The 27,250-nt window shown below is 37.1% G+C and overlaps 1 protein-coding gene across 5 annotated transcripts in view; it reads right to left on the bottom strand.

The window, feature by feature from the left end:
• Positions 1-27,250, bottom strand: part of CKAP5 (cytoskeleton associated protein 5) — a 102,425-nt gene that overhangs the window by 41,379 nt on the left and 33,796 nt on the right. For all 5 annotated transcript variants that reach the window (XM_028111199.1, XM_028111201.2, XM_088018152.1 and 2 more), the window contains 13 exons: positions 22,796-22,889; positions 21,889-22,082; positions 19,994-20,200; positions 16,251-16,422; positions 15,251-15,383; positions 14,691-14,791; positions 12,772-12,885; positions 7,429-7,533; positions 4,785-4,874; positions 4,507-4,671; positions 3,809-3,937; positions 3,084-3,266; positions 49-162 (listed from right to left, as the gene is read on the bottom strand). In XM_028111199.1, coding sequence (XP_027967000.1) covers positions 49-162; positions 3,084-3,266; positions 3,809-3,937; positions 4,507-4,671; positions 4,785-4,874; positions 7,429-7,533; positions 12,772-12,885; positions 14,691-14,791; positions 15,251-15,383; positions 16,251-16,422; positions 19,994-20,200; positions 21,889-22,082; positions 22,796-22,852 — 1,764 coding nt within the window. In that variant the 5' untranslated portion in view covers positions 22,853-22,889. The remainder of the gene's footprint in view (positions 1-48; positions 163-3,083; positions 3,267-3,808; positions 3,938-4,506; positions 4,672-4,784; positions 4,875-7,428; positions 7,534-12,771; positions 12,886-14,690; positions 14,792-15,250; positions 15,384-16,250; positions 16,423-19,993; positions 20,201-21,888; positions 22,083-22,795; positions 22,890-27,250) is intronic.

Genomic DNA, 27,250 nt, shown 5'->3' with positions numbered 1-27,250 from the left:
TGACCTTCCACGCTTTTATGAGTTTGAGGCACCTTGCAGAATACTAACCGAGAGTTCAGGCTCCACTATTTCTTTGGTCTCCAATCCTTTCCTATTCTTGATTCCAGTGCTCCCTGCACCTCCCGGTGCAGCTGGTTTCCCCTTCTTAGGTGGCCCACCAGCCTAAAAGCAATTAAAACAAACAAACTAAACCACTTAGAATTTACAACAGTGGTTTTTCAACTTTTTTGGGCCAGAGACTCCCTGAAAATTTGATTAAAAATGAGAGACCACACAACCAACCAAATACAGGGTATTTTTGGTACCCACAGAACTTAGCATTTTCAAGGGCAGACAGACCTCCTGAAGACGATTCATGGGGAAATCTGCAGACCCCATTATTAAGAACCTTTAATTCAGAATGAGCTAAAGAGATAAACGAAATGAAAATGGACTGGCATTATATTACATTTACAGATTAATTTGAGAATTAACATTTGATGCCTTTAAATACCTCTAAATCCTTCCTACACTAGTTTAGGACAATTTCTAACTTCTAGCAGCTACCCAATACTTCACTACAAGATACCCTAATAATAGGAAAATATATTATTAATTCAACGTAGAACCGCTTAATTTTGAAGGAATAGAGCGGTTGTTATGGCAATGGCAGCAAGTAGTCTAGCTTTGTTGAAGATGGCCGCAGAAAAGAATCTTTTTATTGTTGTAATAGTTCTTTAGCTGGCCTACTTTTATTTTCCAAGTATATCACCATTTACAAAAGTGGTAACTCTGCCTTATCCTACCTCATATTACACAGGTTTTACTTTATTCTTTTTTCTAATTGTAGAATGTTATTAAACAATAATGGTACTGGCAGGCATTTTTTGTTTTATTCCTCACTTTAATAGGAGTCCTCCTAGTATTTCATCACTATGAAGCATGATGCTGACTTGTGGTTCGCCAGGTCTACTGCTGTCTATCAATCTATCTCTATATATTTAGTCATGTCAAAGTATCAATCCATTTCTATGTGGTTAAGAATTTTTACCATGAAGGTATGCTGAAATCTATTATATTCCCTTTCAGTGTCTGAAATTAGATTTCATCTCTAAATTAAGTTTTCAAATATTAATATTGAACCATCCTTGCAATCCTGGAATAAACTTTAGTTGGTCCTAGTTTTTATTATACCCACTGGCTTCTATCTGCTAAGACTCTATTTAAATATCTTGATTTAAATGTATTTCACTCCAGTTCTGAAAGGTCACAAGAAAATCAGTTTATCCCAAGGCACACAGCCAATGGCAGTAACGTTAATGCGGTAACACACATCACTGTTCACATCATTCCTCCTATCTATTTTGGAAATTTGTTAAACTGTGCCCCAAACCTAAAAAGAAAAGATACAATGACAGAGGGCCAAATTACTCTTTAATATACAGACCTCCTCTGAAACCGATGTTATCGTGAACATAATCTAAGCATTTAAGGTGTAGTTAGCCAAAACGAAAATGCTGGTTTTTTAATCAAATGAAAACCTCCAATACTTGCCAGTTCATATCAGCAATATGATTTTGCTGGTTTGTAATAACAACCTGATAGAGATTTCATTGTTTTCTGGCCCTAAAAATAGAAGATTCTATACTCTTTTGATTAACCAGAACACCTCTTCTGGATCCTTTCCTATAATAGCACTCTCTGTATAGAGAGGTACTTCAATTAACAAATCTTTTTTTTTTTTTTTAACAGATATATATGTTTACTGGCTTAATAGGGCATATTGGTAGTAAGTCTTTTCAAAAGAAGAATGAAGCAGGTTGCTCCCCCACTTTTTTTTTTTAAAGGATTCTTTGTAAGAGGGGTGCCTGGGTGGCTCAGTCATTAAGCCTCTGCCTTCGGCTCAGGTCATGATCCCAGAGTCCTGGGATCGAGCCCCGCATCGGGCTCCCTGCTCAGTGGGAAGCCTGCTTCTCCCTCTCCCACTCCCCCTGCTTGTGTTCTCTCTCTTGCTATGTCTGTCAAACAAATAAAATCTTTAAAAAAAAAAAAAAAAAGGATTCTTTTTATGGCAGGGTTCAGCAAGGTAAGAAAAGGCCTTAAGGTACTGTGCCCAGTTCATTGTCCAGACAGGCAACAGCTGGTGAGACAGAAGGGAACGGCTGCCAACCCCGTGTGAGAATGCTGAAGAAATGGCATAATATGAATATGAAAGTACACAGACTGTAGTTTGAGACACCTGGGTCCAAATCCCAGTTCTGCAACGCTAGCCATTCGCCAAATGTGTGCCCAGTTCCTGCTGTCTGCCAGAATCTTGTCTGTGCATACGGGACTGAGCAGTGACAAGATCTTTATTCTTTAAAGTTTATGATATGGTGTGGGGTGACAGAGTAAACAAACAAGTGAACAATAAAAATACCAGAGTGAGTTGTAAGAGCATGTGCAGAATATTTAACCTTGCTGAGCCTCACTTTCCCTTTCTGGAAAAATGGGAATCACAAAACACTTATTTCAAGAGTTGTTTGATGATTAAATGAGATTATTTAGGTAAAACACTTCCCAAAGTGATGCTTTATTAAATACCAGTTCTCTCCCCTAACTTCATACTGGGGTTCAGGATGAGGAAAGGAATAAACTTTCTGCATCTATAGTAGATAACTTCATGCTTCAGAGAGTCCACAGGATAAGTGTTCTCTAAAAGAATGCCATATTCACCTTTAGGCATTTCCCTCTTCTACGCTTGTACAAAGGTACAAGACCTTGACTGGTAAGTAGACTTGGTGATGTGATTTAGCAGCATTATCAGCAAAATGACCAAGGTGATATTATTAAATGCCTTGCCACATTTTTTACTTAATGATACTTTATGATCCCTCAAAATGTGCTCCTGTATATTCATTACCATTTTTAGCTCTATTAAAGTTTACTTTCTTAACCAAATTGGAACACTCTTTGTTGATGGATGTTCTGCTATATTTTCAATGTGGTAATGAGTTCATTTCTCAAATGAAATCATATTGGAAGGACAACCATGAACCTGAGATTCAGATCCTGCCTTACTAAATTCTAACTTTTAAACCATATTTTCCAACTCATCTATTAACCTTAGTAGCAGGTGCTTTTTTTAAGGGTCCTGGTTTGGGTACTGAAATGTCCTTTGTGTCCTTATCTCCTGCAGCCCCTGAAGTGGCAGTCCTTCCAGGAACAGGCTTGAATTCCTTCTTATCAGCGGCTAGTCCAGCTTTCTTACCATGTACCAGCTCTACTTTTTCTGAACATTCTTTGATCTAGAGAATGAAATTGAGATGAACATCAATTAAGCCCAGCTCTGAAATATAATCACTACATTAGTACTTAATAAGTCACCTAAACCACAAATATATGAGAATTCAGAAAGTTTCCTTTTCAGCAAAAATAAATTATCCACTTATATCTTATTTCTATACAATTTAAAATTATAATAAACATACAACCACATTTTTGATAGAAACATTCATATTTAGAAGGGTAATTTTCCAGATATTAGAAACAAATTTATCTTAAAATATTCTTTTTAACCTCCTCTATGGACTGATCACTCAGCTTTTTTTTGTTTTTTATAATTTGAAAGCTATTTCTACTCATATCACCACCGTAGCTTCAAATGAAATGTAAATCCTCAGAAGCTATGTTTTCACACTCCAGGTCTGAACTACCAGTGGCAAATGAAATAACTTTCACAAGCTGATCAGCATTTTTGTCTTCATGAAACAGACAAAATCAAAACAAAATCATAATATACAGAGATAGGATTGTTGTCCAATTTCATTATAATCTATCACTAACCTACCTTATCAAGCTTGAGTTTGTCCACATCAGCTAAGAATGGATTTACTGCTTTCTCACCCACCACTTTCAAAGCAGTACCCAATGCTTCAAATGCAGCATCTCTGACTTCAGGAGCAGAATCATTGATATGCTGTGGTCCAGAAGAAGCAAAATGATCTTAATACAAGATATTTTAGGTATTACTTATTTTAATTCAGACTGGTGATTATTGGATAAAGAACTTGCTTTTTACAGTTCACTGAAGCTAAGTGTAGCTTTCCTTTTGCCAACTAACAGTTACTCTTTCACATATTCTTTTTGGGTAAGGAAACCTCTGGTAATCCATTCAGCAAATAAGTGCTTCCTTTTCCTCCTACCCTCTATTTAAAATGCCTCATATGCAAATGATCTTCAAAGACTCCAAACTGTATGCCTGCGTGCTTGGCCAGATCCAACACAACACCAGTATATGGGCCAAATAAGAAACAAAATGTTTAGCAATTAGTGGAACCATAAAGCTAACTTGTACTTTTCTTTGAGAATAGGAGCACAGAGTCCAAGAATTTGGATTCAGTTTCCACAGCTAGAGGGTCTGCTCCTCAAGAGACCATAATCTACTGAAATCTGAAAGTCAAGTAGTCACAGTTCATAATTAATACGGGAAAAAAAAATCTTCCCTAAGTATAAAAAGTTCCCCCAATTCCAAAGAGAAGTCTATACCTTAAGTAGCGCAGCACAAAAAGGCTTTAGCAAGCTCTTTGGCAGGGTAGAAGCAGTGCAATGGCGGAAGCTTCTTGCAATGAAAAGAGATGTCTGCTGCTTGATGGTTGGATTTTTATTATCCATGACTGCTAAAACATCCTCACTGATGTTCTGTAGTGTGGTCTTTAGAAAAGAAAAGATGGTCAGTGAGCTTTGCTCAACTGTAAGAATAATCAAAATATTACACTGACAAAATTTACTGTAGACACAAATGCAAACTCATGTTGTCGACTTACAGTGAGGAAGATTGCATCAATTGCCTCCTGAAGGGCTTGTACCACTTGAGGCTTCTTCTCTTTGAATTTTTCCAAAATGGTTGGCACAACCTATAAAAGCGAACAGATTTTTTTTTTGCTGGCAACAAAAATGAACGAGGTCCTGACACGCCACATGAATGAACCTTGAAAATATGCCAAATCAAAAAAGCCAGTCATAAAGGGCTACATATGTAGGATCCATTTAAATGATTCCACGAAATGTCAAATCCACACAGACAGAAGTAGATTAGTGGCTGCCAGCAGGGAGTGGTTGCTAATGGGTAGAGGGGTTTTCTGGGGTGGGGGGGTGATGAAAATGTTCTGGAATTAGATGGTCATGATAGTTCCACAACCTTGTGAATATATTAAAACCACTTAATTATACATTTTAAGAGGATGAATTTTATAGTACGTACGTTATAGCTCAATAAAGCCGTTCTTAAACAATGTTTGGTGCTACAGAAAAAAAGTGAACATCTAAGTTGGATAAAAAGTCATTTCCCTTCTTGAAGGGCACAAGGATCTTATGCCAGAACAATGAAGGTTTCCCATTCTGCACCTTGGTAGCAGTGATTCTCAACCCTTTTTCTGCATCTACATTTAATGCAACCATATAACCATTTCTATCAGTAACATCTCTTATTAGACAAAAAGATTCTCAACTAGGTGGATTTAGGATAGGGGAACAGGTATAACATATAATTTTTCTTCCCACCTAAGATTCTGATATATTTCACCAGACTAGGATGTCTCCCACCCCTTTATTACACTAAGAAAAAGAAATAGTACTAAAAATCATAGCAATTTTGATCAGAAGGATATCCTCTTATTCAAGTACTAGTTTAGATCAATAAAGTTGGAATTTTATAATTTTTTATCTTATAAACCATCTGTAATTCATAAAATATTTGTTGAATACTTAATTTATCTATTGAGTGCCAGGCACTGTGCTAGCAAATTAAAGTTGTCTTTTAAGGTCCAAAAGATACAGCAAAGCTCAAAGGCATCCAAAAAAATTTTTTTAAGATTTCACAGAAGTGATAGAGACCAGAAGGAATATAGTTTCCCTGGAGAAATATAAAAGACTTTTTAATACTAGGAGTTAGTTATAAACTTGAAAATCAAGATGTTTTAATGGTTATAAAGCTAAAGTTCACTTTTATATATATTTTATGAAAAAGGTAACTTATAAATAGCTAAAGAAAATAAACCTGAACCATTAACATGCTTGACATCAAATACTGTACATGATAGTTTTAAGGGGGGTGGGGTGATACTCCAAACTATAAGCTTTGTAACTTTAAGCTGCATAACAAAATGTCACAAAGCCAAAATCAGAACTCGAACTGGGCCAGGTAATCATCTGACTAGGATTTAGTAAATTAAAATGTACCTTAAAAATTGTTTTATAGGTTAAAAGTTATTAAGACAAAAGTATATTCTTTTTTAAAAAAAAGTATGCTAATAAGTAACACAAAACTGACCAAAAGCTAATTAACACACTGATTGCATATACACATACAAGTATTGCATAATACCAATTCATAATTTACATGTCTAAGGGTTTTACGGACCCATATTTTTATTTCCCTGGTAAGAAGATAGTCATGACTTATTTTTATTTGGTAGCGTATTTTTTTCAGTTAAGTTCTCTGAAATTATTTTTAATGCTATGAGTAAGCAAGCTCCAAATACCATAACTGAGCTTGGACATTAACTTCACAACATAAAACTGACTCATGACTACAAACTACAAGGAGCTTCTAAAGTCATTCTAGGTAATCAAATGATCAAGTGGCTAGCAAGTTCAACCCTAAAGTTTAGTATGGTCAATTTCCAGGATGCTGTGCCATTCTAAGTAATTAAGTCCAGATTCCGAGGCCAATTGACAAATGCCACAGTTAAAGAAAACATCTCAATTTATTAAAACTGTTAACCAAACTTGAGTACTCCAGTCACATTTCTTAGAATAAATTAAACTGATACACCACCAAGAGTCTAATCTATATAAAATGTCTCAAGTATATAAGTAAATTAATTATATTTTGAATAGGAAAACACTAAAGGGGGCCTCGGTGGCTTAGTTGTTAAGTGTCTGCCTTCGGCTCAGGTCGTGATCCCAGGGTCCTGGAATCGAGGCCCGCATCTGGCTCCCTGCTCAGCGGGAAGCCTGCTTCTCCCTCTCCCACTCCCCCTGCTTGTGTTCCCTCTCTCGCTGTGTCTCTCTCTGTCAAATAAATAATAAAATCTAAAAAAAAAAAAGAGAGAGAGAAAAGAAAACACTAAAAATACATTTTACATATTTATCTCACTTCTGGTTTTATACTGCCTTTCCTACTTTCATAACCACTCTGTCAAGCGGTTATCACAAGTTTCATTTCATCCTGTTATACTGCATATAATCTTATAAGAACAAAGCAAAATATTAATAAGTAATAAGCAAATCAACTCAACTAGGTATTTAGGCCATGTACCCAATTTTCTATATAAAGCTAATGAATTTAGTTATAACTGACATCTTTACTGAAATGTTTTGAGGGGTTATGCTCAATATTATAAAGCAAGCAAGTCTGCCACTCGTGGTAATGTTGTTGATTTGTATCTAAAAAGGAGTGTTACTCACATGTCCTGCATATTGTCCAAATTTCTTCCTTAGCCCAACAGCCAGGCCAGTAAGGCATTTTGCTGCCAAAGCCACCAACATGACATTGGTGTCCTTTCCAACAACCTACAAAAAGGGGGGAAGAAAGGAAAACAAAACAGTCACAACTCTGTAGAAGGGAACTGAAAACATATTCTTAAAAGAACTCTGCAAGCTGTTATGCTAATGGATAGCCAATTCTGTTTCCTACAAAAAAGGAAAAATTCTTCCTTGACAATGTCAAATTTGAGGGTGTCCTTTCATTCTGTTTAGTCTCCTGTCTTAAAGTTCTGCCAGTAACATATACATAGAACCACAACTTCAAATAGCTAACTCTCCATTAGTGGTAGTCTGGGTTGTCAGCATTGCACAACTCTGCAGGAGGGGACTCTGATAATGGCAGAGAAGCTGCAGGCCTGCTGACTTTGCTCTGGAGCAGGAAAAGCCAAAAGACAATGTATCTCAGAGGAAAGACACCAGGGTACAACAGCTCCAACGTTTAAAGCCAAGGAACACCAGTACAAACTGGTATAGGTACTTTCAAGAAGTCCATGGGGACTCTAAATCGCAAATGCCATTGCAACCATTCCTCTCAGGGAGCTTCTGGCCTTGCGGCTGCCATTTTACATACCTAACGATCATCAAGTGTGTATTTAGAGTCTTTTAGCAGAGTTTCCAGCATTATTTATACCACCAGCCTCCTTTCACTCTTTACTCTTTTCCCAGGTAGAAGTAATGCTTCCATTCCGCTTCAGATTTATTTAGTCCCTAAGATCTTGTATTCCATAAGTAGAATGCTTCCTTCCAGATTCCCTGAATTAAATCCTTTTTTAAAAAAGATTTTAGTTATTTCTTTGAGAGAGAGAGAGAATGAGAGATAGAGAGCACGAGAGGGAAGAGGGTCAGAGGGAGAAGCAGACTCCCCGCTGAGCAGGGAGCCCGATGTGGGACTCGATCCCGGGACTCCAGGATCATGACCTGAGCCAAAGGCAGTTGCTTAACCAACTGAGCCACCCAGGCGCCCCAGATTCCCTGAATTAAACAACCCCTAATGCAGAGCATGCAAGGAAGTTCTAGATGGCACTTACATGCACTCCCTAAGTGCTAAGGAGTAATGATTAAGAGGCAAGATTAACATTTATTAAAAACAAATTAATGTCATAAATTTATAGGTGCTTTATAATCCTTATTTCATTTATTTTTTCAACCAAAACCCTATAAACTAGGTAATATCAAATTTTGCAGATTTCAGAAATTAAATATAGATTCCTTGCTCAAGGTCAGAGCTAGCAAATGTGATGTGATGTGATTTAAACCCAGTTCTGTTTTGACTCCAAAGCTTTTGCTTTCTTTACTAAAGCACATTCACACTGTAAATTCATGTTATGGCAAATCCATTTTTCTTATGAGAAGATGGGATCAGGTCCTGATAAACATTTTGTTAAATCCCTTACTATAAATCCATAGAGATTTAAAAAAACTTCCATTCAGTTCTGTATTAAACTCACTACTGGCATTTATAAATGTTTGGATGCTCTTTTTTTAACCAAAAGAACTTACAGGAATTATTTAGATGGTAGACTTCATATTTAGCATATAAATGCATATTCTAGGGATGGTCATCAAAAACATGCCAGACCCCATTCTAAGAAATCTTAGTTCAATGAAGAACAGCTCTCCCTATCCACCATTAGAGCAATAACCAGTGGGAGCTGAACCTTAGACACTGATGGTCCTGATGGAAAGTCCTGAAGAGGATCTTGTGAACCTATTATAGTTCAAGATGGTAAAGGACTGAATGAACTTACAGGTGAGTGATGGACCAGGCCTATCTGCCTTCAACACTCATTGTCAAACATCGTAGTTTGATTAAACAGGTTGTTCTAAATTGGGAAATGGGAGTGGGGAAGGTGAAGTATTTATTTTTAAGAAAAATAGCATATGACTCCATTCCAGATTTGAAAATCTCCATGTCTCTGTTCTAGACTAGGGAAAGGAAGCTTTAGCTCACAAAGTTAATTTAACCTAAATAATGGGAAATATTCTATAATTAAAAGTGCTATCACTTCTCCCATAAATCTAGGCCTACAAAATAATTTTAAGCACAGTTGATCCTTGAACAATATGAGGGTTAGGGGCACTGACCTCCCCTTCCCCCTGTGCAGTCAAAAATCCACATACAGCTTTTGACTCCCCCAAAACTTAATTACAACTACAGAAGCCTTTCCGATAACATAAACGGTTGATGAACACATATTTTGTATATGTATTATATTCTACATTCTTATGATAAAGTAAGCTGGAGAAAATAAAATGTTATTAAGAAAATCACAAGAAAGGGGTGCCCGGGTGGCTCAGTCATTAAGCATCTGCCTTCGGCTCAGGTCATGATCCCAGGGTCCTGGGATTGAGCCCCACATGGGGCTCCCTGCTCGGCGGGGGGGGGGGCCTGCTTCTCCCTCTCCCACTCCCCCTGCTTGTGTTCCCTCTCTTGCTGTTGTCTCTCTCTGTCAAATAAAATCTTAAAAAAACAAAAAATCACAAGAAAAAAAAAGAAAATCACAAAGAAAGTGCATTTACAGTACTGTTCTGTATTTACTGAAAAAAATCCACAAGTAAATTGACCTACGCAGTTCAAACCTGTGTTGTTCAAGGGTCAGCTATAATTATCAATTAGTATTTATTTTTAACTAGTAATGTAAATGACTAGTTAATAGTAACCAAAACAAAAACACTCTGTTGACATAGTCAGAAGTCAATGAAATCCACCATGTTTAGAAAACTATGATGAATATAAGCAGTAAGGGGGAAATGTAGAAAGACCAAGTGAAACAAAAGGTTAATACCACAAAAAAAAGCTAACAAGCGTATATAATAAAATACCTTGAAGACCCAAATCTTAATCTAAAGATTAAAAAAATATATGTATCTACCAGCATCCATAGGTAATTAGCCAAGTCAAAGAAGCTATGGGCGGGGGGTAAGGTAGGGTAAGGGGTAGGGGAAAAAGTATCATAAATAAAAGAACCTGTGAAAACAGGAAAGCCCACAAAATATGTTGTCATGTGACAACTTGAAAGAAGACACTTTAAGAAATAATTTCAGGAATACTGAAAGGAATTTCAAAATGAGTAGTTCTGCATTACTGGGATTACTTGATATAGACAACAGAGAGAAGAGACCATTTATGGAGGGATGAGGGATCAGTCTGTAGCCTATTCAGTCTCATTCTCAGTCTCATTCTCTTCCATTTCCTCATTTCCCCATTTCTGACATGTCTCTGTTAAGTCAACATAATATGGAGATCAAGTTTGTGTTTACATGCAAGTAAAATCACATAAAAAATTTTAAAATGCCTTGCTCCTGGTGTATTTATACAACCGAAATTAACTTTTCATTGTTTTAAATATTTTAGCCAAAAATAAAATTTTTACTTGTTTGTAAACCTTTAATCGCCCCCCACTCCGCCATATGAAGAGGGAGAAGTTTCTCACACAAATCTGTTGTCTACGTCTACCCAAATATAAAATCCATGATCCTCTCTGTAAAGAATACAGCGAGAGAGTATATTTATATTCAAATGTCAATGGAAATCACAGAACAGTATTTATTTGAACAGCTAATAGCCTAAGAAAATGCATGTAGAGAACATCAATAAATAGTGTATCATTAGATAAGAAAAAAATAAAAGTTTTTATTTGAGGCCCTGAGAATTCAGGGACAAGAACTAAGATTACAGATAAAAATTATATGCTGGAATTTAAAGAGAATCTGAAGTTCTCAATGCCACTAGAATCTCATTTCCCTCTCTTAGTGCCTTTCTACCCTTTCTCTTTCTTCCCATGCTCTAGGTTGGTGAACTCTTTTCCCTTTGGGCAATTCCCTTCTAAATAATCTTGCCTGGGTTTGGGGCTCTTCAAGATTGGAAGACTGAGGACTAAACAAGATTGGGAAAAATCGTATCTCTGCTTCTAAATCTCACTTGGAAAGCATGGGAAGCTGACTATGACAAAACATAGCCATCCTCGTTACTCACGGATTTCATATTTGCGAATTCACCTACTTGTTAACATTTATTTATAACCCCCAAATCAATACTCGCAGCACTCTCCTAGTCATTCACAGACAAGCACAGAGCTGTGAAAACTCTGAGTTGCCTGGTGTGCACATTCCCAGCTGAGAATGAACAAAGCAACACTCTGCCTTCTTCTTTCAGCTCTCATACTGTAAACAAGTATCTTTTTCATGATCTGTTTAGTGCTGCATTTCTTTTTCTTTCTTTTTTTCTTTTCATTTTTGTGATTTCTGTTGGTGCCTTCACTGTTTAAAATGGCCCCCAAGTATAGTGCTGAAGTGCTGTCTAGTGTTCCTAAGCGCAAAAAGGCCTGACACAGAAATTATGTGTGTTAGATAAGCTTTGTTCAGGCATGACTTACAGTGCTGTTGGCCAGGAGTTCAATGTTAATGCACCAATAATATATATTAAATGAGACCTCTTCAAATAGAATAAAACAAGTTATATATCGACTGATTGATGAAAAGTTATATATCGACTGATGAGACCGAAGGGTTGCAGGACCCCACCCGTGTTTCCTTAGGAGCAATTGGGTCAAGTATTCGCTAATTCAGTGTTGTGATGGCTTTACAGAAGATACCCACTATGAATAATGAGAATTACTGTACCTATATGTGCATATAACTGAAGATTAACCACCCACCCCACCATTCTAATCCTCTGTAATTTCAGGCTGAAGAAGCAAATTAACGTTTTCTTTATTCAAGAACACGTCTTTAGAGTTTGTTCTTAAACTCTTTAACTATATTCACAGTATTTGATCTATACTTTCAGATTTTATGAAAAGCCACTACATACAAATTCATCAACCAGCAGCAACACCAAAGGAGTATTTTCTAAAAGCATTTCTTTCTTATTCAGCACGTGCCTGCTTTATGATGACCACACAGCCTTCACTTTACACGCAGATATACAAGGTGGCATAATTTGCTATCTAATGGGAAAATACTCTTCATATTTAACATCTGTCCCATTAATTTAAATTAATCTGAGCCAATTTAAATAGCTCATCCTATAGAACTATAAAACTAGAATATTTGGTTCTACATCACCAAGCCCCTCTTTTTCCTGAGGTTTGTGTATGCTACCAGACAGCATAAAGCAAAATGATAATCAACAAAAACTGAAAACCAACCCCTCCAAACTAACCTAGGACAATCATTTTAAACAATCCTTTACAAGGGTATGGCGAGAAACTCAAAGGCCTGGCCTACTGTCCGCTTACCAGTGTTGACACTCTTCTCACTTACCTTCTTTAATGCTTTGACTAAATCTGCATAATCGCCTGCTTCCAGTTTAGGGTTTTTCACTAGTACTTCTACAGCCTCCAGAGCTTCTTTCCTCTCTTGCCATTTTTTTGCCTCCTGCAAGGCACGGAATGAGTCACTTGTAGGCAGAAATTAGGAGGCAAAATAAAAAAATAAAAGTCTATTTCTCACGCTGCTAATTCAAAGATATATAATTATTTTTTGTTTAAAGAAACTTTTTTCTAAAGCTGGTTAAAAAAAACAAAGCTGCAAAACTGTGCAGCCCATGAGAATGTTTTGCTCATATATATAAAATTTTGTCCATACATAATAAGTATTTTCACAACATTTCATAGCCCTAAAGTTCTATAAGTAAAAGAATGGGATGCCATAGACTTCCTTCTCATTTTCTAGGCAAATGTTAGTAAGCAAGTATTAAACAGGAAACATTGCTAGAAAGTGTTTCTAGGATATCTCATAGTGGTACAACTACAGGCAAAAGGAATTTCCATATTGACATTAAAAAGACCAGAAGAAGACATACACATAACCAACCACCAAAACTGCTCTAATCTTAGAGATCAGTTTTATACGTTGGTGGTACAATGCTAATTGTTTTGTTTTATGGCCATAAAGTAGAAAATACTTCACTAGAGATCAAGCAATCATTAAAAAATTTTGCACACCCACTACCTGAAAGAACTGGGGATATAATGAAGACGACAAAGTCGCCACCCTGGGGAAGATCACAGTGCGATTTAATTTATCAAGTATTTGTTAATCCAAAGTCAATGGGGGAGTGAAGGAGCTTGCTGGCAGAGCTAGGAAGATCTGCAATAAATAACTACTAGGTCATGGCCACTATAAGAAGAGAAGTACAGGCTGCTTTGGAATTACAGCAAGAGGACTTAACCTACTTTAGACTGACAGGTAGGATCTCCCCTAAAAAGTGATCCTTAAGGTGAGATGTAGTGGATGAAGAAATATTATGGGGTGAATTGGGAGAATGTTATAGGCAGAAACAGCATATATTAAGGTCCAGAGCTTGCTGGGGGCAGCGAGTGTGGCACATATGATACGGGGAGTTCAGGATGACAGGGGCACGGAGTGAGAGCAATTACAGAAGGTAAGGCTGCAAGGTAAGCAGGGGCCTCAAAGGTGCCTTAGGTGGCCTCGATGGCTATAGGATGATTTCAGACAACACATTAAACTCATGGAAGCCACTGGAAGGATTTGAGTGAGGCAGTGATATGAGAAGATTTTTATTTTCAAAAACGACAGCTTTGATTATATTGGGAAATGTGATGGGAAGGAGACAAGAGCAGAGACAGGGAGTCTTACAAGAAGACCACCATGGCATGTGGGACAAGAGATGATGGTGGTGGTTGGGATAAGACTGTTTCTTCGTTGGGGATAACTGTGTCTCTTGGGGTACACTTAGCACAGTCTGGAGACATTTTTGGTTACCAGACTTGAGGAATAGTATTACTGATATCTGGTGGGTAAATGCTAGAGATGCTGCTAAACATCCTACAGTGCACAGGACAGCCCCCCAAAACCAAGAATTATCTGGGAAAAAATGTCAATAGTGTCAACGTCAAGGAACGCTGGGGTAAAATAGTGGCAGTGGGATGGAGAAAAGGAGATGAATCTGACACATATTTAAAGGTAAAACCAGAGAGACAATGAGGAAAAAGGAGAAGTCAGGAATAATGTTCTGAGTTTTGGTAAGATGTGTTAAAAGAAAGTGCTATAGTAGGTATACACACACAGCAGTATGAGAAGAAGCAACTGATTCATTCTACTAGGGAAGATATGGGGTGCAAAGGGGTGTACCAGGAAAAGGGCTCAGCAGAACAATCTAATTATAATCAAGAAATTATTTAAAATGAAATAAATGAAAGAAGGTTACCATTACGTACAATTTTGTCATAAAAGTCCTTGGGAAGTTTGGAAAGAATTTCTACCGCTTCCAAAAGCTCATAAGCATCTATCTGTGGCACCTCATCACCATCGTCACCACCTTCCAGGAGAAAAACAAAACAAACCTTAAAAATGGATGGAAGGTTTTTACTTATCAAATAGTTATCACTCCTTTCACACCCTGATGAAATCTTGATATAGAAGGAATTAGTTATTAATGCTATAAACAATTGATATTGTATTAAATAGCAGTCCTACAAAATGTGCTTAGTAAACATAGGTTGGCTTTTTTTTTTAAAGATTTTATTTATTTATTTATTTGACAGAGAGAGAGAGACACAGCGAGAGAGGGAACACAAGCAGGAGGAGTGGGAGAGGGAGAAGCAGGCTTCCCGCTGAGCAAGGAGACTGATGTGGGGGGCTTGATCCCAGGACCCCGGGATCATGACCTGAGCCAAAGGCAGATGCTTAATGACTGGCGCCCCTGTAAACATAGGTTCTTGAGGTAGGGCCTGTTCTTGCTAATTTTCATAGAAACCAGTGTTTAAAATTGGCTTACCTCCCTCAGCATCGCCACCAGCTGACTGTTGCTGTTCCAATTTAGCTTCTAGTTCTTGCTGGGAACGCAGAAATCGACTTGGTTTAGGAGTACCTGTTGGCAATTTGACCCATTCTTCTTCTAGTTCTTTCAACTACAAATACCATAAAATATTTTTAAAAACATACCTACATCCTCACCTTTAGAGAAAATACTTAACATTTATATTAACTAACATCAGAAATCAATTTCTTATTTATGTGGTTCTAACAGGGCAAAAAGAAAAGATATATTTAAAGTGTATACATTGGAAAAAATGAAAAAGAAGAAACGAGAGGCAGACAAACCTTAAGAGACTTTTAATCTTAGGAAACAATCTGAGGGTTGCTGGAGGGGAGAAGGGTGGGGGGATGGGATAACGGGTGATGGACATTGAGGAGGGTATGTGCTGTAATGAGCACTGGGTATTATATAAGACTGATGAATCACAGACCTGTACCCCTGAAACAAATAATACATTATATGTTAATTAACTAAATTTAAATTAAAAAAATATATATACATTTGGTAACATAAATCAAATTGACATATTTACTACTGAAGATGTATGTCTAAGCACTTAGAAAAAAGAATAAAATTCACTTTTTAGGACACTCATTAGTTCATGAATTCAGATATACTTGTATCAGAAAAAGTCTCTAAAATCAACTGTAATAAAAAACAGATAAAATGCATGTTGTCCAAACAGATATTAAGTCCTGCCACCCAATAGCATTATAAAGGGATCTTTTAAATTGCTATAGACTCAACACTGACACACGGGAATCACTGAATGCATGGTATTTAACTTGAGAGGACAAAATAAAATCAGAGACAGTTATGCTCAGAAGAAAAAAAAATCAAATTATTTCAAAATTAAGAACAAAAATAATTATTTGTAAGGACAAAATATCAACAACAGGAAGGAAACACCTTCATATTAGTCTTATGCAAAGACAACCAAAAAAACTTTGTGCCTCACCTGGACAGAGTTTATATTTTGTAATGGGGGTCTCAGAGCATCCCGAATCCATCTGTAAATCTCCACAGCAATTAGTTTTGCTTCATCTCGAACAGCTTTTTCTCGAGACTCAAAGAGTTTTGGCAACACTTTGATAATTGGCTTAAGCAAGATGATTTTAGAACCAAATTCACTAGAAGTAAAACGTTGGGGAAAAAAAAAACCTCATCAACATGCAATGTATTTGGGTAGTGTTAGCTTTCATTCACGCAAATGTAGTTCTGTACTTATTATATACTAATAGTTGAGATTTTTTAAGGCAGAAAAAAAAAGGAGTTCCTAACATCTATGTTTAGATATCACTCTTCTAAGAGTGTTATTTAATGTCTAGGGTCCAGAATATAAAAATCTTAAAACTAACCTTCTAGGTAACCAGATTAGGGATAATTCAAATCTATAAAGGACCAAACTTGTGTAACATCTTAAATATATATGTATATACATATAAAAGCTTAAAAACATAAATCAGTTTATACATACTTAGATGAGTGAAATCTACTTGCAGTAAGTTTTTTTTTTTTTTAAAGATTTTATTTATTGGGGTGCCTGGGTGGCTCAGTCGTTAAGCGTCTGCCTTCGGCTCAGGTCATGATCCCAGGGTCCTAGGATCGAGCCCCGCATCAGGCTCCCTGCTCGGCGGGAAGCCTGCTTCTCCCTCTCCCATTCCCCCTGCTTGTGTTCCCTCTCTCGCTGTGTCTCTCTCTGTCAAATAATTTTATTTATTTGACAAGCAGTGGGGAGTGGGAGAGGGAGAAGCAGGCTTCCGGCAGAGCAGGGAGCCCGATGCAGGGCTCGATCCCAGGACCCTGGGATCATGACCTGAGCCCAAGGCAGACGCTTAACGACTGAGCCACTCAGGCTCTCCTACTTGCAGTAAGTTTTTAATAGTTCTTACAATTAAGGTGGTTCGCTCAACTTGACAGATCACTAATCCTGGCAGCATGTTTCATTCCTGACGTCGAAGCTTATCACCTATAACTCCAGGCAACCAAAATCTCTCTTTGCTTCCATTTTTCATGGGGAAAACAGTTGCATTCTGACTTCTTTTAAAAAGGTAGCACATTTAACCTTATATATTTGTCACATTTTATATTTTTAAGTTTCCTAACTGGCCAAATTTAGCTTTCTGAGTCACTGCTAACATTTCTGCATAACAAATTCAGGAGCAAGAGGGATTCAGTTATGAAACAACACTGACATTTCTGTAGTAGAACTCATATACAGTTGACCCTTGAACATCACAGGTTCAAATTGTGTGGGTCCACTCAAACATGGATGTTTTACAGTACAGTACTATAATAAATGTCTTTTCTCTTCCTTTGATTTTAATAACATTTTCTTCTCTCTAGCTTACTTTGTTATAAGGATACAGTATATAATAGAGATAATATACAGAATATGTTAATCGACTGTTTGTTATCTCTAAGGCTTCCAGTCAACAGTAGGCTACTGGTAGTTAGGTTTTGCGGATGTCGAAATTTATACACAGATCTTTGACTGCATGGGGTTGGCTCCCCTAACCCCTGTGTCGTTCAAGGGTCAACTCATTTATCTATTATTTATTTATCTAATGTGTATAAATTTATCTCCTGTACACAAATGCAACAAAAATTTTTAGTAATAGCTACTGACGTATTCCAATAGGTTAGAGGAGACAGAAAATACTCTCCTTCAGAAATGGTATTTAAAGATACGTGGTATGTAAATAGTTTAAACACAGATATCGTAACATGTAAATAAACATGATGATCTCCAAGATTTCCTTTAAAATACCCTTTATTTTAATAGAAAAGAACATTTTAACTTGGCTTAGCTGACCTTTAAGACTATAGGAAAAAGAAGAACTTAGGGTTACGAAACAGGGCACTCAGCACTGTGCCTGAAGAACCTAACGTTTGGGATCTCGGAGTCCTCCTTTACATTATCAGATTTGTCTCATCCGATTTCTTTGTTTCACTATCCTGGCCAACCGAAAGATCTAAGAAAAACCTACAGAATAGGTCCACATGGAAAACAGATTAATAAAACAAAACCTAATCTTGATACTAAACATATTACTATAGAAAACCATATATGGGGGGTGCCTGGGTGGTTCAGTCAGTTAAGCATCTGCCTCTGCCTTTGGCTCATGATCTCAGGGTCCTGGGATTGAGTCCCGAGTTGGGCTCCCTGCTCAGCCGGAAGTCTTCTTCTCCCTCTCCCTCTACCCTTCCCCCTGCTCATGCTCTCTCTCTTAAATAAATAAAATCTTTAAAGGCTGATTATAGCACAATACATGTTTTTATTAAGAGATCCATTACTGAGGCACCTGGGTGGCTCAGTTGTTTAGCGTCTGCCTTCAGCTCAGGTCATGATCCCGGAGTCCTATGATCGAGCCCACCATCGGGCTCCCTGCTCAGCAGGAAGCCTGCTTCTCCCTCTCCCACCTCCCCTGCTTGGGTTCCCGTTCTAGCTGTCTCTCTGTCAGATAAATAAATAAAATCTTAAAAAAAAAGAGAGAGAGATCCATTACTAAGGACAGAACATATCTACAGAGATAAGCACAGTCTTTAAATTTTTTTTTAATTTTATTTTTAAGTAGCCCCAACCCCAAGATCAAGAGTCGTATGCTCCACCAACTGAGCCAGCCAGGCACCCCGAGACAAGCACAGTCTTGATAACCAAGTTAATTCAATAAATTTCTAAGATGATTGAGCACACTACTCATAAAAACTACTACTCATAAAAACACATCTACTAGACTATACTAGGCTTGAAATGAGGAAAAATTTATTACACAAGAATCTAAGTCAAAGTCAAATTTTAGAAATTTTATAAAAGAACTTTATGAACCAAGCGAAAGACAATGTAAAAGTTTAAGACTTACAAATTGAGGATCATTTAACAAAATTTAGGAATTTTGGTATTTCTATGTAAGATAAACACCAAAGGAAGCATTTTCTCTAAGAAGTAGGTCATACACAAAACTGCAAGCGAGCTGAGTTGGGATGATCGTCACGCCATAGACCACACATTTAGGATTTCACTAGAGCTGCTTTCTAAAGTTTCTCATGTGGATAGTAATGGGGACAGGATATCAGATTAAAAGGACTGCCAAATCAGAACAAACTAGTGGTTTGTCTAATTCGGATTTCCATACCAAATTACAGCCACTTGTTCCTGAAAAAGATCTCATTCATGAAAAACTTCACTGCCAAACAAGAAATTCCAGCATTGAAAACCACTTATTTCATAAAAGTTATTTTCTGTTTGCTATTGCTGTTTCTGTTTAAAGGCATATAGTATTTACTTCTACTTTACTAAAAAGGCATCTAAACAAAGGTCTGCTTTAGCAAATAAACAGTCTTTAGCCAACATTTCAAAGGACATAAATATGCTTGAGGATAACAAGAGGACTGCCTAAATATCCTGAGGAGTGCTTTTCCACGAAAAGGCCAATTCCTAATTTGAAAACAGGTCAGGAATCCCCCCTGCTCATCTTCATTAGAAGAGGATTTAGAAAAAATAACTATGTAATACCAGTTGAAGGCTAAAATCACTGAATAGAAAGCACCACACTTGAGGAATGACTAGCTTCCCAGGTCCCTTTTCCTGGTTAGCGTGGCACACCAAGTCAAGTCCAGCCGTTTTCATTTCTGTTTAAGCCAGGAACTCAAATTCAACTGAGATATTCTAGTTCACAGAACTAAAGCAGTAAGTCTTACCTTAAGGCTTTCCTCAGTGTCTCTATGCAGGCCACTACAATCTTGGGGTTCTTGTTGTCCAGGCCTTTTAGGAGCTCTTCTTGCACAGCCTCTCCTTTCTCAATCTCTATGTACATTAGACAAATCTCAATGCCTAGCTCCTTGGCTTTGGCTTTGGGTTGGTTGAACACTTTACTTACGACACCCGACACAACTTCACCTGTGGTTCTGTAATATAGAGTACAAACAACCACCACCACACACAAAAACACACTTTAGTAGGAAGAGCTGGAAAAGGTCATGGGGGGAGGGGGAAACACGACAAATACTTTTTTAAATGCTTAGAAATAAAGTAAATGAGTCTCTAATTTTTTATGTTCAAAAAAGACATGAAAGACAAACTTACGCAAATAAAAGTATAAGACATGTCACACAAGACAATGACACAGAACCATATTTTCTCTTTATAAATGTAGAAAATTCAAATAAGAAAGCAAAAATCCCTTGACATCCTATTACCCAGAGAAAACTACTTTCAACTATGTGGTATCCATCCTTGCAGATTTCTCTCTCTATATGCATGGACAGATACATAGATAGGTACACATACAGATATATTAAAAAAAAATAGAATTACAGAGTTCTTGCTTTTTTGAAAAAATTTTAAAAGGTCATTTTAAACATTTCTTGGAACAAGAGAATTTCTTCACGGAGGGAATGGGTATGTACCTTTAATAACAAAAGGCTGCTCCTGATTCCTTGGCAAGACTTTACAGTAACTTTACTATTTTGAGTCTCTTCTAAATTAAATAAAACCTTTATCATTGTAAATCAGAGGAAATGAGTGGGTTGGGACTACATGTATTTGTCAAAAAAGTTTATGGTATCAGAAGAAAAATGCAATTTAAAAAAAAAGCAATGTTCTCAGGGCGCCTGGGTGGCTCAGCCACTAGGCATCTGCCTTTGGCTCAGGTCGTGATCCCGGGGTCCTGGGATCGAGCTCCGCATCGGGCTCCCTGCTCGGCGGGAAGCCTGCTTCTCCCTCTCCCACTCCCCCTGCTTGTGTTGCCCCTCGCTGTGTCTCTCTATCAAATAAATAAATAAAATCTTTAAAAAAATAAAATAAAGCAATGTTCTCACTAATGGCAAGGGAAACTCAGTGATGCTGGTAACAAAACTGTCAGGTTAACGATTATCTTTATTGGTATAATCTTTGAAGTAAGTCAAGTATATATTTTCTTGCGCAATTAAGTCGAGGGTTCCTCCCCCCCCCTTTTTTATGGAGGGCTCCTTTCAATGACATCAAGACTAGCATTAGAAAACCAGGTTTCTGAGGTATGGGAGAGTGGGTGATTAGAAACCTGGATCATCTGCAGCTCAAGTCATATTGGCCAGGAGTCACAGAGGCTGTTTAGTTAGCAACACCTCTCCTAAGAGATAAAAATGCCTAATCACCACAGAGAGAAAGATGTGTTTCTCAGATCACCTTGCTGGGAAGCCTTGTAGAAAGAGATTTTTGTAATACCCAAATGCTTTCCACTGGAATTCTGATAATTCCTTTGCTAACACCCTCAAGTGTCTTCCAAAAGTTACTAGAGGTTTTCCCTCTGGTTTAAAGTTAATTCCCACACAAAAGGCTCAAAAGGAAACTCACTTGCTCATCAAACCTTAAGGTACGGTTTTCAAGATTTTGTTTCTAATTTGCTCCTCTTTAGAGATCTCATGTACCATTTAGATTTCTGAGGGTAGATAAGAACCAAATGAAAAACAAGTACCAAGGAGCTATGAAAGTAAGAAAATTAATTATCTTCTAAAAGTGCTAATAACTAAGGACAGTGATCCACAAATATACACAAATTAATTGATGCAGCACGAGAGAAGGGTTTTACCAGAATAGTTGGAAGGAAACAACTTACCTTCCTGCCACATGGGCATTTTCAACATAAACAAGTGCAGCTTCTAATCCTTTCAACTGAACCACTGCATTGGAATCAGTCACAAATTTTTTGATCAGTCCTAAAAATTTGGACCATTCTGGGCTCTTTTCATCCTTTATTTTCTGGAAGATCTTCAGGGCCTCTTCATACCCACTTAACCTTGCTTTCCAGAGCTAAAAGAAAAGTATTTTGAAACAAAACACAATTTAATGATATTATTATCTACTGTTAATTGGGGGGTGGGGAGATGACTACCCTATACCAGGTAATTTGAATAAAGGACCCCATAATTAGAACAAAAAAGTTTAAGAGTTTTCAAAGAAGATTAGCTTATAAACTTTTTCTTGTAAGTGTTTAATATTTGCGATATTCTTCCAAGGCCATCTAGAATTCCTAACACTATAAACATATCTCACTTTGTATCCAAGTATTAGTTTTTCCTTTTTTGTAATACGTAACTTACAATTAAAGATGCAACTTACAATCAAAGATGTAATGATTCAAAAATGAGATATCAGGGGCACCCAGCTGGCTCAGGCAGTTAAGCGGCCATGTGACTCTGATTTCACCTCAGGTCACGATCTCGGGGTTGTGAGATCAAGCCCCACATTAGGCTCTGCGATGAGCAAGTAATCTGCTTGACATTCTCCCCTCTCTCTCCCTCTGCACCTCCCCTCACTCACTCGAGCACACGCGCTCTCTCTCTTTCAAATAAATAAAATCTTTTTTAAAAAATGAGAAATCATACTATTGTCTAATCTCCAAAGCATGTTGTTTCTCAGTTGTATTGTGTAATCATCAGGCAGCTCTACACTGTACCATAGAGTGTAAAGTGCTGACAAAATAAGCCAATGACACTGAAATCTGAGTTCCAGGAAAGTCTTACCTTGTGTTCACATTTCTGATCAACCGGCAACTTCATCCACTCACTGTCATCTCCCATTGTGCTTCCAGTTTCTCCTCAGAATTAAGAGTAATTCCTGGTCAAACAAATTGGTAACTAGTTAAGTCTAGCAATCAAGCAGTCTTGTAAGACAAAATGAATTTACTGAGATTATTATTTTATCATGTATGCCCCAATAAGAGTAAAAAAGCTCATTCTTTCATCAAATGCCCATTTAATTCCATTAATCAAACATTTAAAAAGTAGAAGAAAAAAGTTAACCAAAAAAATCTAAATGAGGGGCACCTTGGCTGGCTTAGCTGGTAGAGCATGTGACTACTGATCTCAGGGTTGTGAGTTCAAGCCCCATGTTGGGCGTAGAGCTTACCTAAGTAAACAAACAATCAAAATTAAAAAAAAGTCTAAATGAATCTAAAGGGGATAGATATTTGTTTAAAAAAAAATGGCACATCGGGGCACCTGGGTGGCTCAGTTGGTTAAGTGGCTGCCTTCGGCTCAGGTCATGATCCTGGGGTCTTGGGATTGAGCCCCACGTCCGGCTCCCTGCTCAGCGGAGAGCCTGCTTCTCCCTCTCCCTCTGCCTGCCACTCTGCCTACTTGCACTCTCTATCTCTCTGTCAAATAAACAAAATCTTTGAAAAAAAAATTAAAATTAAAAATTTTAAAAATTTAAAAAATGGTGCATTTGGCTGGCTCAGTCAGAAGAGCATGCAACTCTTGATCTCAGGGTTGTGAGTTCAAGCCCCACGTTGGGTGTAGAGATTGCTTAAGTAAATAAAACTTAAAAAAAAAAAAAGATGCTTACATATTTTCCCAAATGGAAACTTCCTAGGTATATAACAAAGCCAGGACAAAACTGAAGAGCTGAGCTACCTGGCCTTTACAAGAGCAAGAAGAGAGTTTCAAAGAAAGTCATACATATAAACGTTAACCTAAAATTCCTTTAGATAATAATCAATATGGAAAAATCTCAGTGTTACCCAGCTCTCTACCTAATTCTGGTAAATATGACTCTAGAAAGTATGATTACATAAACTAGTAAAAAAATTAAACCCTTGAATGAACCATTCCTTTATAAACTTTATATCATTTTTAGTTAGGTTTATAGTCAACATTCCTTTACCAACTTTATACTATTCATTTAGATAACACCTTTTTTCTGATGATAAAAGTAATGTATGTCAACCGCAGAAAATCTGGAAGGTAGACAAAATATGAAGGAAGTATTAAAACACAATTTTACCACCAATTATTAACCATGATAAGTACTGAAGTGTATATCCACTTGAATCCTTCCAGAGTTTTTTCTTTTCTTTTTAAGATTTATTTATTTACTTGGGGGAAGAGGGAGAGAGAAACTTTAGTAGACTCTGTGCTCTGCACAGAGCCCGATGCAGAGCTGGATCTTATGATCCTGAGATCAAGATCTGAGCCCAAACCAAGAGTCCAAGGCTTAACCAACTGTACCACCCAGGTGCCCCTAGAGTTTTTTCAATGAACATGCAGTGTATAAACTATATGAAAGAGACAGGGATAATCCTCTCATAATCTTTTTCTCATATAGCCACATTTTCCCATGTTTGAGAACATGATGTTTAAAGGCTACATAGCACTCCATTTTATAAATATACCAAAATTAAACAATCTTAACATTGGACATTTAGATCATTTCCAATTTTTCAGTATTATATATAACATAGAAGGGATCCTGCTCATCGCTCCATCCCCAGTCTCAGTCTTACATAAAATACACCTCCAATAAATATTTGTTTAATGAATATGTACCTTGATGTTGTCTACTATGAATTGGGTGCTGTGTGGAGTACTTTTTAAACATGTTGATTCACTTTATACTAACAACAACTACATCAAAGAAAGATATTCTCTCCACTTTACACCCTAGGCTCATAAAATTTATGTAACTTGCCTGAAACACAAAACTGGAATCATATTATGATTCAGTCAATGCCTCTTTTTTTACAACCCGTTCCCTCCCATCGAAATGTATGGAATATCCCAGTGAAAGTTGTGTACCTGAAGACTTAAGTTTATTAGAGCAAGTGGAATTTTCATTAAGACTTCTCTCCAAAACCCCCAGAACCCTGAGAATAGCAGTGTGTTTTAGAGAACGAATCAAATCTTAATAGAGATTCTGCAGCAATGGCAGAAGATAAAATAGTACAGCAGTTTATAAAGTAGTACAGTATACAGTAATAATAGTACTACCAATAGTATTTATAATATTATTAAATAGTACAGCAGTTTATAAAGTAGTACAGTATACAGTAATAATAGTACTACCAATAATAGTATTTATATTATTAAATAGTACAGCCTGTAGTAGTACAGTATAAAGTAGTACAGTATACAGTAATAATAGTACTACCAAAAATAGTATTTATAATATTATTAAATAGTACAGTTTATAAAGTATAAAGCATTACCCAAGTTGAAGATGTACATATTCTACTTCATTCCTAGGTATAGACCCTAGGAATTGATGCCAACTTCTTTCCAGAAGATCTTACACTAGATATTCACAGCAATGTTGTTCATAAAGGCCAGAAGCTGAAAACACTTCACTAGTTCATCAGAAAATGAATGAATAGTGGTATATTCATTGAGTGCAATATTATATGGCAATTTAAATGAATGAACTATGCAGTGTTTCTCAAACTCTTTAGTGAACGATCCATCTTTTTAAATATTTCAAGTAATGGGGCGCCTGAGTGTCGTCTGCCTTCGGCTCAGGTCATGATCCCAGGGTTCTGGGATCAAGCCCCGTGTCGGGCTCCCTGCTCTGCAGGGGGCCCTGCCTCTCCCTCTCCCTCTGCCTGCCGCTCCCCCTGCTGTGCTCTCTGTCAAATAAATAAATAAAAATCTTTTAAAAAAATTTTTCAAGTAACTATACACTAATATGTTTGTAAAATACAATAAAAATTACTAGATCTGTGGATTTTTGAGTTCCCCAAGTGAAAGGAAAATAGTACAGCCACCATGTAAACCAATTTGGTGGTTCCTTAAAAAGTTAAACATAGAATTATCATATGGCTCTGCAATTCTTCTTCTGGGTATATACCCAAAGAATTGAAAACAGGTATTCCAACAAGTACATGTACATGCATGTTCATAGCAGCACTATTCACCTGAGGCAATAAATATCCCAAATCGTCATCAATGGATGAATAAACAAATTCTGATATGTAATTACAATAGCCTATTATTCAACCATAAAAGGGAATGAAGTACTGATATAGGCTACCACACAGATGAACTTCATAAACATGATGCTAAGTAAAAGAAACCAAACACAAAAGGTCCCATATTGTAGGATTCCATTTATATGAAATGTCCAGAATAGATCAATCCTTAGAGACCGAATGCAGACTGGGGGTTGCCAGGAGTTGGAGAGAGTGGGAAATAGAAACTAACAGCTTAATGGGTAAGGAGTTTTACTGTGGTGTGATGAAAATGTTTTGAAAACTAGACAAAGGTGCGGCTGGCACAACATTGTGACTATACAAAATGCAACTGAATTGTTCACTTTAAAAGAGTTAATTTTGTTATGTGAATTTCATCTCACTGGAAACTTTTTCTTTTTTTTTTTTAAGTTCTCAGGTGATTCTAATGTGCAGCCTGGGTTGAAATCCTCCAAAGTTACTTTCTTGTCACAAGTTGGAGCTTCAAAGGCAGTATCTCCTGAGTTTTTTGTTTTTGTTTTTTTAAGACACTCAATGAAAGCTTTCAAAACATTTTCCAACCAAGAGAATGTGAACTGTCAGTATTTGACTGTCAGTATTCTTTAAGTTCACTGCAATACTTTTTCTTTTTTTCTGTTGGTTGCTTTTAGAAACATGAAGAAAAAGGTTACCCAACCTAATTGCCTCATATAAAATTTAGATGCCATTATGTGATACTTTCTGAAATGGCTTCTACTACTTTATTGTCTGAGTTTTTAAAAATTGGTGTTTATGGCTTTGCTTCTTTCTAGTCAAAGGAAAGGCTTGCTTCATACCAAAACTTCCCCAGCCACTGAAATAATGAATACAGTGTTTGTTTACAAATGTGGCACTGGGGGGCGCCTGGGGGGCTCAGTTGGTTAGGCGACTGCCTTCGGCTCAGGTCATGATCCTGGAGTCCCGGGATCGAGTCCTGCATCGGGCTCCCTGCTCAGCAGGGAGTCTGCTTCTCCCTCTGACCCTCTTCCCTCTCGTGCTATCTCTCATTCTCTCTCTCAAATAAATAAATAAAATCTTTAAAAAAAAAAACAACAAATGTGGCACTGGGGACTCTTGCTCTGTGTTTGTCTTCTTCTAGGATTGATATACTAAGAAAAAAAAGGACTTATTCACTAATATTCTCCCATAATTGTTTTAATTTCAATATTAACTTTAGAATTCAGTTTTTTACATATACAAGAAAATATACACAATATGT

This window comes from Eumetopias jubatus, unplaced genomic scaffold (assembly GCF_037043125.1).
Source record: "Eumetopias jubatus isolate StellerSeaLion01/CBP00866 unplaced genomic scaffold, mEumJub1_p1.0 scaffold_13, whole genome shotgun sequence".
Classification (NCBI taxonomy): Eukaryota; Metazoa; Chordata; class Mammalia; order Carnivora; family Otariidae; genus Eumetopias; species Eumetopias jubatus.
This window is presented reverse-complemented; position numbering and strand designations above follow the sequence as displayed.